Raw genomic sequence first — 15,132 nt, 5'->3', positions numbered from 1 at the left:
TAAAAGGGGGGTATGTTTTCTTTCTGGTTAAGGTCCAGGGTATCTGCCCTGTAGGTTTTGGTTTAGTGGTTCTCACAGTGGTGTACCGGTCAGATCAAGTCCCCCACATGCTGACATGCTTGCATACTTACAGTTTCTCTGAACAGATTCGTCCCTGTTTTTCCCTCTTAATTTCTATCTATATGCTGAGGGAAGGAATGTATTATTAATCTATAAACTTGCACGCTGCATCTCAACGGACAAGACTTTGTTCTGAAGCTGGACAAGGCATTCAGAAGTCTAGCGGAGGATCATCCGGCAGGCTGACTCTACACTTCTTCATGCACCACATCGGAATCCGCTCTCCGAAAATATTCTTCTCAAAACCACAGACTTGCAACTCACTTTGACTGCATTCTGCATGCATCATCACCACCACAGGCTCCTAGAGATGGACATTTGAAAACACTCCATACTTGCATGGATTGAATATGGTGCCATTGCTCCTTGAAAGCTGGCACGTGGATATACATTGACTTAAGTCATGTAAGTGCAAAACAGCATTTCCAGGACTCTAGAGGAATGGCATATCTTCTCATTGTATATGTCTTTTCAGCTACAGAATCCTTTTGATTTATAGAATCTTACAGTATGTAAACTCAGTAAGATTAAGAAAAGCAGTTCAGGTAGATGGTACATAAACTGAACATTTTGTACTGTACATAATGTTACATAACTAGTGAACATGTTTCTCTGTTGTTGTTTAGTTAGACTTCATAGGAGATGTGATGTAAAACCCCTCTATTGTGAGAGCATACATTATTTAAAACATAGTACCATTCAGAAATAAAGGTATCAGGGCCTTCCTTGAAGGACTTGGTCACTACTATCCTAGTATCTCTATGAAGATAACTGGATGATATAGTAAATTAGGTATAAGTCTGGACTGTTCATGGATGTAATGAAAATTGTGTATGATGGTTTAGTAGCTCTTTAAGTTTGTTGTGAAATGTGCTTCTCAAGATCCCTATTCCTTTGTGGTTTACATGACTTGCAAATTTCATTTGAAGTTCAAATTAAAAGACTATAGAATTAGTAAAACACAAAGCATTTAGCACTTGCCGCATTACGTAGCTGAATATCCTCACACTTAGCTAGTTCTTTTGCAACAGACACTTTGTATACATTTTACATGCATCCCTCACTGCAATCATATACAATATCATATTAAAGTGCAAGGTGTATACAGTATATACATCTCAATATTCATGTATTTAACATTAAAGTGACCACACACATGAATAGTCTGTTGTGAAAAATATTTAATTAATTTCCCTAATCAATTTATATGCATAAAAATATTGCAATTTAATTCTGTAACTAATAAAAGCAGTCAAATACAGAAGTCAAGTGACATGTGCAATATAGTACAAATTACAGGATGAGCGCATATTAAAGTGTACCTGTCACTTGCAAAAATGTTTAATATAATGTAGATAATAACATTATATGTATATTTGTATTATACCTTTGTAAAAATAAAAATGTGTAAATTTTTGGGTGAAAAAGATCCCGGCTTGTCCCTGCTGCTATTGCTGGTGGAGACAAAATACAGGAAGAGTGGGTGGACAGGCAGGGCTCTGTGCACTAAGGCTCTATCACTAGGCGCTAGCCCTAATACAATACTGGGCAATTAACTAGCCTGATAAAAACACCCGCAACACCCCAATCTCAATTCCAGAAGGCTCAGAATCACATTCGATAAGGCCTTAGAGGCACGGTTTAGGTTCTAATAATACAGCAAACCAATATACTCTATGAAGGGACATAATTTTTTTCACCCAAAAATATATACACCTTTTTAAACCAATGTACGGTAATTAGAAATGTTCATATAATGTTATTATTTACATTATATACGTTTTTGTAAACAAGTACACTTTAATATGTTAGAAAAGTCCTTAGCAGGGGGATGTAACAAAGTTCTTATGTGCATTCACATCACATTGATCATTCCCTATGACATAGACTATGCCGTGACAATTGTAGTCTTTTTGCACTTTTCATACAAATAACCGTTCCGGGAAATGTTTAAACCTGCTGACTACAGAACTGTATTTATTGCTCCTGCAGTTTTTTTTTATTATATTTGATTTGTAGCTTAGTATAGTCACTGTTCATGCTGACTGGTAATGCTGAAAGAGTATTACTGACTCAGGTTATTAGACAGGAAGAGTAATCTAGTTAGGAAAATATCTCCTCTGTGACCACAAAATCCCCTGCATCTTAGCTTGCCCATAGTAACAGCAACACAATCTGTCAATAAGATTTTTTTTGTACCATGGAATAGTGTTTGCAACCTTCTAAGTGTCCCCTTTTATTGTATGTGTCCTGACAAATCGTATGTTTTTGTTATTAGGGTTACTTTTGACTAATTTAACATATTGAAACATTTTACAATTTATATTAAAGTATTGTGTCACTCCTTTTACTTAAAGGGGTATTCTATATCTAGCAAATACAATTCAAAAAGTTGTCTGGCCCGCATAATTTAATATGTCTTTAATATGATTGGGAATCTGTCTTGGGTATGTAATGATTACATAGATGCTTAGTTGATACATTGTACAGTAACAAGATGTTATTTACCGCAATAATGTATATCTTTCTGTTTTTCATAAATCCTGTTAAGCATTGATATCGCATTGTTTATTGTATTACTGTGGATTGTTAATTGTGAAACCATGTAATACAGGTTAATATTGGATTATGCTGAGACCTCTTGAAAGGAGTCCTCTTTGAAAATGGTGAAGCTTGTAGTATGAATAAGGTACTGTTTAAAGCATGTGAATGTTGTACTATTATTATGTTATGATGCTAAGTGATAAAATATTGTTGTGAATGTAAAAAAATATTTTTCTTATACAGAAACTGTCACTTAATTTATACTACAACAATACATAAGGGGAGAGAAGCTGAGCTGCATGTATAAATACATCTAATTTGGCAAAGTTATCCCCTATCCACAGGAGTGGATTGTTGGGGGGGGGGGGGGGGGCTTAGTTGTACCCTATCCTGTATCAAGATTACTTAGCAAGATGGGAAAACTCATTTAAATGGGTACTCCCCGCGATCTCTGGATTCAGGCTGCCTTGGTCGTGAAGTCATGCCACGCTACCTCCATTCATATCTATGGGAGTGGGTGTAACGTGCGGCAGTGTGATGCATTGAGCCCTGACACTGGTCACTTCTGGACAGGACTTCTCCAATAACAGGTATCTTATTGCTTCTTCTATGAGTCCAGTCAGGATTTAAAGGGGTTATCCAGGAATAAACTTTTCTTTATGTATCAACTGGCTCCAGAAAGTTAAACAGATTTGTAAATTACTTCTATTAAAAAATCTTAAGCCTTTCAATACGTATCAGCTGCTGAAGATGAGTTGTTCTTTTCTGTCTAAGGCTGGGTTCACACCACGTTTTGTTAAATACGGCTCCCGTATACGGTTGGGAGGAGGGGGGCGGGGCTTAATCGCGGTGCCCGCACTCAGCCGTTCTCGGGAACCGTATTTAATGTATATCTATGAGCCGACCGGAGTGACCCGCAGCCTCCGGTCGGCATCGTTTTCGGCAGTATGCGGTTTCCCGACCGCAGGCAAAAACGTGGTCGACCGCGTTTTTGCCTGCAGTCGGGAAACCGCGTACGGCTGAAAACGAAGCCGACCGGAGGCTGCGGGTCACTCCGGTCGGCTCATAGACATACATTAAAAACGGTTCCCGAATACGGCTGAGTGCGTGCGCCGCGATTAAGCCCCGCCCCCTCCTCCCAACCGTATACGGGAGCCGTATTTAAAAAAACGTGGTGTGAACCCAGCCTAAGTGCTCTCTGATGACACATGTCTCGGGAACCAACCAGTTTAGAAGCAAATCCCCATAGGAAACCTCTTCTACTCTGTGCAGTTCCTGAGACAAGCAGAGATGTCAGCAGAGAGCATTGTTGCCAGACAGAAAACAACAACTCAACTTCAGCAGCTGACAATTATTGAAAGGATTAAGATTTTTTAATAGAAGTAATTTACAAATCTGTTTAACTTTCTGGAGCCAGTTGATATATAAATTTTTTTTTTTTTTCCTGGAATACCCCTTTAATTTTCTCTTTACCAAGAATTCCTGCTCTAAATCCTATAAACCTATATATCACATGGATTAACTTCTTTCTCTTTATTATTTGCTGTTCTCAAATAGGCCAGCATACACACCTGATGAGTGTGCCTCAAATAGAACATGTCATTCCCCCTGACATATTTATAGTTAAGTCTTGTTTTCCTGATGAAATAACAATTTGTAGCATTTTTTTTTCTCTGAACTCTACATTATGCAATTTTCCTGTTTCTTCCAGAAATATTGATTTTAGTTGCGTAAATAGTTTTTTATGCAGAAATAAAAACTCCCAGTGGGGGAGGGTTCAAACTTTGATGCAAAGTATGAAGAGAGTAGCCAGATTATAGTTCCCTCCTTCTGCATCTTCTGGGTTCGGTTTTTGAAGCACTGACACCCATTAGGGACTCGCTAATCCATACTTAACAATCACATAATAATATACTGTAGTCTGAAAAGTTAGACATGATATAGTTTATAGTTTGATATAGCTCTTAAATGGTCACTGTTGTTTTCACTTCCCTCCATTTGATAGCCAAGGTGATTTGTAACATATTTGTAAATCACTTAATTTTCCAAAAAAGATTTCTTAACCACAGTTAAAACAAAAAACTCCTAAAGTCTCGGTCACTAAGTCTCACTTCCCTGCAGACTGCTGTCAAATTCCTGTTAGCAGAAATTCTGTCTCTAGCAGCAGAGAGATCAAGATGGAACACATGGGGCAAGGCTCAGCTCCTGCTATGTACAGGAGAGAGGAAGATAGGCTTACAGCTTGCAGGTAAACAGCCCAGGCTGTCTGCATTGTGCCTGAAAGGTACATGTCTTATCATGTCTTACCACCCATAAAGTTCTGGGCAGCTGTTTCTCAAGAACCATTGTCCCTACTACTATATGTACTCAGTGCTGACTCATGAATGTAATCTCCCCATCCTGCCTTTCCTATAGTCTGCAGGCTTGTCATTATTATCAATAAGCAGCAGTTCAGTGCTTAGTGTAACTTCTTCCTTGCTGTGTTGCTTGTGTTTTTCTTTGATTTCTGATTAAATAGCACCTTATAGACTCAGTGCATCTATAATACCATATTGTAAATGATCCACTAGCATAACACTCGTTTCTTCAGTACAGTGCACTTTTACAAGCACTATGTTGAGGAGTAGGTTCTGTCGTATTATTGGCCAAACAAGGGAAATGAAGTCAATGTTTATATACTGTTGACACACAACCCAGGTCTGGTCCTGCTCTTTGCAGTGGATAAAAATGGTTGTATAGGATGAAGCGGGCTCTCAGCGGTTCAATTACCACAGGGAAAGAACACTTAAATCACTTTGTCACCAGTCTGAAGGGTTAATCTAACAAAGCAATGCAGGTTTTGAAAATCTTTGGGAAGTACAGGTTGTCTTAAAATTATCCTTATATGTATATGTCACAAGACCTAACAAAAACTCACCAACCATATAACCTATCCTTACACGTTGCTATTCCTGTTAAGATTCCATACGATTAAAATGATACCCTACTTATATAGGTTTGATTTTGTCGTACTTCTGAAAAAAATCATAACTACATGCAGGAAAATGTATACATTTAAAATGGTCATCTTCTGACCCCTATAACTTTTTTATTTTACCGCTTATGGGTCGGTATGAGGGCTCATCTTTTGCGCCGTGATCTTAAGTTTTTAGCGGTACCTTTTTGTATTGATCGGACTTGTTGATCACTTTTTATTCATTTTTTCATGATATAAAAAGTGACCAAAAATACACTATTTTGGACTTTGGAATTTTTTTGCGCGTACGCCATTGACCGTGCGGTTTAATTAATGATATATTTTTATAATTCGGACATTTCCGCACGCGGCGATACCACAATGTTTGTTTTTTTTTTTTAAATGGGAAAAGGGGGGTGATTCAAACTTTTAATAGGGGAGGTGTTAAATGATCTTAAAGGGGTATTCCAGGAAAAAAATTTTTTTATATATCAACTGGCTCCAGAAAGTTAAACAGATTTGTAAATTACTTCTATTAAAAAATCTTAATCCCTTCAGTACTTATGAGCTTCTGAAGTTAAGGTTGTTCTTTTCTGTCTAAGTAATCTCTGATGACACGTGTCTCGGGAAACACCCAGTTTAGAAGCAAATTCCCATAGCAAACCTCTCCTAAACTGGGCGGTTCCTGAGACACGTGTCATCAGAGATTACTTAGACAGAAAAGAACAACCTTAACTTCAGAAGCTCATAAATTCTGAAAGGATTAAGATTTTTTAATAGAAGTAATTTACAAATCTGTTTAACTTTCTGGAGCCAGTTGATATATAAAAAAGTTTTTTCCTGGATAACCCCTTTAATTCCCTTATTTTTCCACTTTTTTTTTTTTTTTTGCAGTGTTATAGCTCCCATAGGGACATATAACACTGCACACACTGATCTTTTTACATTGATCACTGGTTTCTCATAGGAAACCAGTGATCGATGATTCTGCCGCTTGACTGCTCATGCCTGGATCTCAGGCACTGAGCAGTCATTCGGTGATCGGACACTAGGAGGCAAGGTAGGAGACCCTCCCCGTGTCTAACAGCTGTTCGGGAAGCGGTGATTTCGCCGCGGCGATCCCGAGCAGCTCCCTGAGCTAACCGGCATGGTTTCACTTTCACTTTAGACGCAGCGTTCAACTTTGAACGCCGCTTCTAAAGGGTTAATAGCGCTCGTCACCGCGATCACTGCCGCACTATTAGCATATGCTGCTCTGGACAGTTCCTAAAATGGACAGCAGAGCTCAGTAGAGAGCACTGTGGTCATGACATCAGAAGAAATGCATTTCATTTTTGGATTTCTCTTTAGTTTACAGCCACTAAAAAGTACTGGAAGGATTAAAAAACTTTTATAGAAGTGATTTACAAATCTGTTTAACTTTCTGGCACCAGTTGATTTAAAACAATAAGTTTTCCACGGGAGTACCCCTTTAACCCTTTAACGACGCAGGACGTATATTTACGTCCTGCGCCGGCTCCCGCGATATGAAGCGGGGTCGCGCTGCGACCCCACATCACATCGCGTCGGTCCCGGCGCTCATCAACGGCCGGGACCCGCGGCTAATACCACACATCGCCGTTCGCGGCGATGTGTGGTATTAACCGTTTAGAAGCGGCGGTCAAAGCTGACTGCCGCTTCTAAAGCGAAAGTGAAAGTATCCCGGCTAGTCAGTCGGACTGTTCGGGAGGGCCGCGGCGTCCCGAACAACTTGCAGGACACCGGGAGGGCCCTTACCTGCCTCCTCTGTGTCCGATCGACAAATGACTGCTCCGTGCCTGAGATCCAGGCAGGAGCAGTCAAGCGCCGATAATGCTGATCACAGGCGTGTTAATACACGCCAGTGATCAGCATAGGAGATCAGTGTGTGCAGTGTTATAGGTCCCTATGGGACCTATAACACTGCAAAAAAAAAAGTTTAAAAAAAGTGTTAATAAAGGTCATTTAACCCCTTCCCTAATAAGTTTGAATCACCCCCCTTTTCCCATAAAAAAAATAAAACAGTGTAAATAAAAATAAACATATGTGGTATCCCCGCGTGCGTAAATGTCGGAACTATAAAAATATATTGTTAATTAAACTGCACAGTCAATGGCGTACGCGCAAAAAAATTCCAAAGTCCTAAAAAGCGTCTTTTGGTCACTTTTTATACCATTAAAAAAATGAATAAAAAGTGATCAAAAAGTCTGATCAAAACAAAAATCGTACCGATAAAAACTTCAGATCACGATTTCACCACGATGGTCCCGATCAGCCGACTGGGCTGCCGGGAAGCTCTCACTTTCATTTTAAACACAGCGTTCAAATTTGAAAGCCGCGTCTTAAGGGTTAATAGTGTGCGGCACAACGATCGGTGCCACACGCTATTAGCCCAGGGTCCTGGCTTTCATATCCCCGGGTTATATACCGGGACCGGGTGCAGGGTGTACAGGTACACCCTGTGTCCTTAAGAGGTTAAAAATTTTAACCAGCACTTATCAGCTGAGGAAGTTCTTTTCTTTTTTAATTTCCTCTCTGTCTGACCACAGTGCTCTCTGCTGACACCTCTGTCCATTTTAGGAACTGTCCAGAGTAGGAGCTAATCCCCATAGCAAACCTCTCCTCCTGACAGTTCCTAAAATGGACAGAGGTGTCAGCAGAGAGCACTGTGATCAAACATAAAGGAAATTCAAAAAGAAAAGAACTTCCTGTGGAGCATACAGCTGCTGATAAGTACTAAAAGGGCTAAGATTTTTAAATAGAAGTAATTTACAAGTCTGTTTAACTTTCTGGCACCAGTTGATTTAAAAATAAAAATGTTTTCCAGGGGAGTACCCCTTTAAGAATGTCAGCATTGATTGGACTGACATTGTGAAAATGTTTAAGACCTACTCCATTGACACAATAAATAGTAACCTTCAGCTGTTAGTTTATTAATAAGTTTCCAGGAAGAATTACCAGAATTGTGCAACAATGTTGAAAGCAAAATGATCCATAATTGTTATTTTATGGAAAAGCAAATATTTACCAAATAAGACATTTCAGGAGATCTGACTAGTCTTCTTTAAAGTGTATTTGGCACCAGAAGGAAAACTTTCAAGCATTTGCTTCTTTCTTACCAATTTGTAATATGTCTACCGTAAAGGAAACCTGTTCATATATATTCATGGACTATTAAAAATATGTACAAAATAGTGTGGTGTTCTTGTATCTGGCATCTTAAGGACATTGTATTTCTCTGTAGCTTAAGGGAATTGTTTCCTGTCTATTCTACATTCAGTAAAAATATACGGTATTCAGCATCATCTGACAGATGACATGTTAGTTTTGTGCTATTTGCTTTGTATGTTTATGATTTATGTTTCCGCCAACTATTAAAATGGAAGATTATCTAAAAGGGGTTGTTCAGTTTGTATAACCTCTTACATGCCAGGACCTCCGGCAATTGGCTTATTCTTTTATTCTTGGGGACCTGTGAAGAGGATAGTTGTTGTCCAAACTAAACAACCACCGTAAGCTTTCCAGGGTTCAGTTGAGTTTTATAAGACAAAAGTGCTGTAACTATGTCATATGTACTCTTGATAAAATGCAGAGTAAGCTGTGGCTGCAGGGATTGTTGCCTATATCTGCTTGGCTACAGACATGGAATGCATTCATAATAATCCATATACATTCCTGTCTAGTCTCCTATTTTGTTTTTTAACCAGTTTTTTTTTTATTGTATGTGTTTAGGTGTTTGATAAATACAAATAAATAGAAAATAAATAATCACTTTTTTGTAGAATCTATGTTTAACTTTAATATTTTGCACTTACAGATCGGGGCAAGGGACGCCAGAGACAAGCCATTCTAGGAGACCATCCCTCATCCTATAGATATGATGGTTATGGTATGCTTTGTGAATATTACTTATGATTGCAGTGAGCACTATTATGAGACCTACTACTATGATGACCCTTCTTTGGGTTGCTAGAGGGCTGGTTGTCACATTTACTGATATGAAATAAACATATGATAGTGTATATATTTTCTGAATTAGAATAAACTGACTCCAGCACTGATGTATTCTTAGCTGTTTATTAACACTCTTCATTATTTGAATCCTCCCATTACAGTGTGCACAGTGTAAGGCTGGGATCACACTATATTTATCACATACAGGGACCGGATCCGTCTGGGAGATGGGAAAACCGGGCGCTCCCGTGTCCCAGCCGGGCCCAGCCTGCATCTCATTCATTTGAAGGAGCCGGCCAGAGTCAGTGATTTTGGTCGGCTCATTTTTGCCCGTATCCGGTTTTGTGACAGGACCTAAAACCGTGGTATACCACGGTTGTGTCACTATCTGATTCTGGTCGGCCCCTTCAAATGAATGAGATGCAAGCGGGGTCCGGCTGTGATACGGGAGCACCCGGTTTTCCCATTTCCCAGCTGGATCCAGCCCCTGTATGTGATAAATGTAGTGTGAACCCAGTCTAAGTAAGAAGCCTACCTGATTTGAGTACAACAACTAATGGCTAAAATCCAAAACACATTAAACTTCTTTTTGAGGTCCTGCTAATGATGACTAAATTTGCTTGTTCTGCTGGACACTATAACAGTGCCCAGATCAGTCAGATAATAAAAGCTTACTTCATGTGTTTACTACATATTAATATGTTATTATAGTTACTATTAGGAGTCCTCTTGAAAATTCTGTGTTTTACAAGTTTTCATTTAATAGATTACTTCATAGGGGTAGCGTTGAGCTTTATTATGTTTTCTACTGCTAGTGTAAATTATGCTTAAGCCTTTATTATTATATTTATTATTATTCATTTATTATTTCCTATGATAAGCTGGATTCTGTGGGGGAGATCTATCAAAACCTGTCCATAGAAAAAGTTGCTGAGTTACCCATAGCAACCAATCAGATTGCTTCTTTCATTCATGAAAAGGCCTCTGAAAAATGAAAGAAGAAATCTGATTGGTTGCAATGGGCAACTCAGCAACTTTTCCTCTGGACAGGTTTTGATAAATCTCCCCCTGTGTCTTGATGTGTATAGAGGCTTCCTGTCCTCCTGCTGATGGCAGTTGTAATGACAATGAAGGGTTTGACATTTGGATTTCAACATGCTCGCTCCTTGGCTTCCCATGTGAGATAAGCTGCTGTCTTATTTTTCTCTCCCCATTGCAAAAACATGCACCCCTGGTGGAAGAAGCATGTTTAGGCCGCTTTCACACTATAGAATGCTCCGTTTTAAAGATCTGATATAATGACCTGTTAACAAAACCATTAAAAATGGACATTAAACAGCCGTTACAAAATCCCATTATAGTCTATATTTTCATGCACTATTTCTCCCGTTACTTTCTCCCGTCACAAAATAAAGTTTGTTATTAATAATGGGCTATGACAGGTCAAAACGGGTAATGTAAAAATCCCATAGACTATAATGGGATTTTGTAATGGCCGTTTAACATCCGTTTTTAATGGTTTTGCTAACGGGTCATTATAACGGATCTTTAAAGCATAGCATTCTATATTGTGAAAGCGGCCTTATGGTGGAGTTGGGTGAAATAGCTGTTGGCTAAATGACATTGCATATGAATAGCCAGCTTAGGGGAATGTGTCATCTGAAAAAGGCCTGTTTTTAAATAAAAAAAATTACAATAAAAATAGAAACTGATTAGAAATTTATTTTTTCAGTATCTATATATTATTTTAATTGGTAAAAAAAAAATCAGGCAGTAAATACTGTAAGAAAAACAGTAGCTACAACATTTTATGTAGATTTTAAATGTGTATTGTTATAAAATTTCTTTTTTTTTAAATTTGAGTTTTTCAAAATGTATTTTGAAACCAACTAAGCAACTTGAAATAAAATATTGTTCAATAACAAGCAGCTCTGCATTTTTTTTCTTTAGGAAATCATGGCCCATTGTTGCCATTACCAAACCGCTACAGGATGGGATCTAGAGACACTCCAGAGCTGGTTTCTTATCCTTTACCTCAGACCTCGTCTTCATACATCCATGGTGGGCCTACTGTTGGTTCAGTAGCCATGGTTAGTGGACTCCACCAAGAAAAGATGAACTGCTCTCGGGTGTTTAACTTGTTCTGCTTATATGGGAATATTGAAAAGGTAGGGTTGAACCAAGGAACTGTTTTCCACTTTCTGTTCTTACAAAAGTGATTTATTAATTATACACTTTAACATTGCAAATAGGGCAACTACCCAGTCTTTTATTCTCTAGTTCACAAGTCCATTATGTATCTCTATAAGCCGTTCTCGGAATCAAATGGGTGAAGTTTCTCTTTGAGGAGAGCACTATAAGGCAGCTCTCTGACACCACCTTTTGGAGGTTGCTTTTCCTTCAAGTCAGTGTTAGACTTCTGTTGGAAGCCTTGGAACATGACTGGAGATTTAATAAGCCAGGCCAGAATCACTCAAAAAAAAAGTCAAGTTAGCCATCTGTAGTTAATTGTTTCGGGGGTTGTTTGTACCTAGTCAGTACAAAGCACTATGTTCGTCAACCTCAGCATCGATAATTTTTTTTTTTTTTTAAACTGTAATTTTTATTGAAATTTTATAATATAAGAACAATACAAACAAAGAAAAATATATATACCACAAATAGTATCACAAGAGGTCGTCAGACCCGAAACTAACATACCAGGCATAGAAAAATGGGCAGAAATCAGCCAATCAACACAGCAATGTAAGCAGCGCCTGTGTAGCTTAGACAGCCCAACAAAATACAAGTAGTATATAAAAAATTAAATCACCTCAGTGGGCGATACAAACCAAAGGAAGGTAGACAAACAAAAACAAACACAGCTGCTTAATCAGCCACAGACAAGGAAAAAGGGGGGGGGGGACAACCAGATGCTTAAAACCAACACAAGAGACAAAACACCAAGGGAAAGAGGAAAAGGGAGAGGCAGGGAAGGGAAGAGAAGAAAGAGACAAGAAAGAAAGTGCAGTAGTTCAAGGGGGTTGGCGATCAGAATAGAGGTCCCAAGGTTTCCACACAGAAAGAAACGATGTCACAGAGTTGTTCAGGTAAACTGTAAGAGATTCCTGAGCGCGGATCTCACGTACACGGGTTAATAAATCAAGTTCTCTTCCATACTTGGCTATGAGTGTCTTCGTGACTAGTACTATATGCATAAAAATCTTAAATGTTTTTTTAGCCAAGGACTGATAAGACAGATGCAAAAGGTAGTGACGGGGATCAGAAACACCTAATACATCAGCAAGCAAATGCTGCACCATACACCAATAATCCACTACAAGGGGGCAAGTCCAGAAGATATGGAAGACCGCCCCCCAACCCCACACCGCAGAACCAGCACAGAGGGGGGGATAGCAGGGTTCAGCCTATTCAATAACTCCAGGGTGTGGTACCACCCCATAAGCATTTTGTATTGAGTCTCCTTGTAGGCAGCGCAAATAGAGGCCTTAGACACCCTGTCCCAAATAAGCAATGATTTTTTTTTTTTTTTTTTTTTAAGTAGATGATGCACTCTGCTTTTTATCTCCCAGAGTATGCAGGAACTATATATTTAGCTTTCATAACACAATCATTATACATAAAAAAATTTCAGCTTTAAGTGGTGTTATAAATATGGCAATGTATAAACCTGCAATAGTCTTTGTACAAGATAGCACTAAATGTGAAATCTGACACACCTAGTACAAATTGCTTTTGTTGTGTTATTCTGTTGCTGTGTATTATTGTTGTTGTTATTATTATCATTATTTTTTATTTTAATTGCCCTTTTTTCCTGTGTTGTCTTAAATGATCATAACAAATTAAATCGCTATAGAGAACATTAATGTGGTCAGCTCTGACCTGCTAGACTTGACCATTGCTTTTATACAGATGTTTACATGTACAAGGCTACTTAAAAATACTGCATCCAGTTTTGGGCTTTCAGCTCTCACACATGAGAATTCTTTACTAGGGAACCAAACAGGTACTCTGTGCCCCTTCCCCTGATGTCAGAATACTTTACATACTGTTATACTTATGTAAACATTAGTTTTAAAACGATAATTCTCCAAATAAATTAATATGACATGAAAACAATCTTTAAGGCAAGATTCACACCACATTTAAAGCAGTATATTCAGCAGTATGCAGACTTATGGGGTAAACCTTAGAATAAGGTATTTTCACATTTAGACAATTTCCTTCTTAATGGCTCTAATCACAATAAAACAACTCTTTTCCACATATTACTAGTTTTTCCCCATGTGGAATCTCTAAATTTGGACCCACAGCTAATTGTTATGCTGCTTTCATTTCAAAGGATGGTTGTCAGAGCAAAACATCCCCTTTAATAACTAAACTTTAATACAGTGATTAACAACCTTATTTGTTCTTGTCCTTATTTAAAACAGTTTTCACTCCTTTGAAGCCTGGGATGTATTTGTTACATTGTTCTAATGTTTGTTTAATTGCAGGTAAAGTTCATGAAGACTATTCCAGGCACAGCCCTTGTAGAGATGGGTGACGAGTATGCTGTGGAAAGAGCAGTTACTCATCTCAATAATGTGAAGGTTTTTGGAAAGAGACTTAATGTTTGGTAAGACAGACGTGATTATTTATCCTTTTTGACCATGTACTATGTGATTCTACCTATATGTTCAACTTGCTGAAAATCATACTCTTAAAATCCACCATAATGTTTCCAATCATTTGGTTACCCCTTAAAGGGTACCTCTCATTAAATCTAATTTTTGGTATTGCACTCCTTATGGTAAATAAAAAATATTTCTAATATACTTTGTTTAAAAAAAAGGAAGTTTTCTATGGTTTTTTTTGTGCTTAAAAAAAGCTCAAGAGCACATTTTCCCCCATCTTATACACAGACTTTGGATCGAAGTCCAAACACAGAAAGTGTGTCCAGCCTCATGCAATCATAGCTCCTCTCACACTGAACTGCCATATGCTGTTGGTTGGACACCCCCCCCCCCCCCCATCAGCACTCCAGGCTGCACTTCCTGTGTTTGGAAGTGCAGCCTGGAGTGCTGATGGGGGGGGGGGGGGGTCCAGCCAACAGCATATGGCAGTTCAGTGTGAGAGGAGCTATGATTGCATGAGGCTGGACACGCTTTCTGTGTTTGGGCTTCGGTCCAAAGTCTGTGTATGAGATTGGGGGGGGGGGGGGGTTGAGGAATGTGCTCTTGAGCTTTTTTAAGCTTGTGCTTAAAACATAGAAAACTTGATTTTTTTTGTTAAGAAAGTATATTAGAAATATTTTTATTTACCATAAGGAGTGCTATAGCAAACATTTGTTTTAATGAGTAGGAGTGCTATAGTAAAAATTTGTTTTAATGAGTGCCCATTTTAAGTATAATAATTGTGAGAGTTTAGTTACAAGATATATTTTTAAATACAAAAAAAATACCCTGTGCATTTAAAAATGTATTTATTACACTTTATTAGTCCCCTTAGGGCACTTAGATTCCTCATACAGATCAATGGAGTTCCATAGAACTCAATTT

The 15,132-nt window shown here is 38.4% G+C and overlaps 1 protein-coding gene across 2 annotated transcripts in view; it reads left to right on the top strand.

Moving 5' to 3' along the window:
• Positions 1-15,132, top strand: part of HNRNPLL (heterogeneous nuclear ribonucleoprotein L like) — a 253,232-nt gene that overhangs the window by 199,597 nt on the left and 38,503 nt on the right. For both annotated transcript variants that reach the window (XM_056567440.1, XM_056567442.1), the window contains exons 7-9: positions 9,456-9,527; positions 11,543-11,760; positions 14,089-14,210. In XM_056567440.1, the coding sequence (XP_056423415.1) occupies positions 9,456-9,527; positions 11,543-11,760; positions 14,089-14,210 (412 nt within the window). The remainder of the gene's footprint in view (positions 1-9,455; positions 9,528-11,542; positions 11,761-14,088; positions 14,211-15,132) is intronic.

The sequence above is a fragment of the Hyla sarda genome, chromosome 3 (assembly GCF_029499605.1).
Source record: "Hyla sarda isolate aHylSar1 chromosome 3, aHylSar1.hap1, whole genome shotgun sequence".
In the NCBI taxonomy this organism is placed as follows: Eukaryota; Metazoa; Chordata; class Amphibia; order Anura; family Hylidae; genus Hyla; species Hyla sarda.
This window is presented reverse-complemented; position numbering and strand designations above follow the sequence as displayed.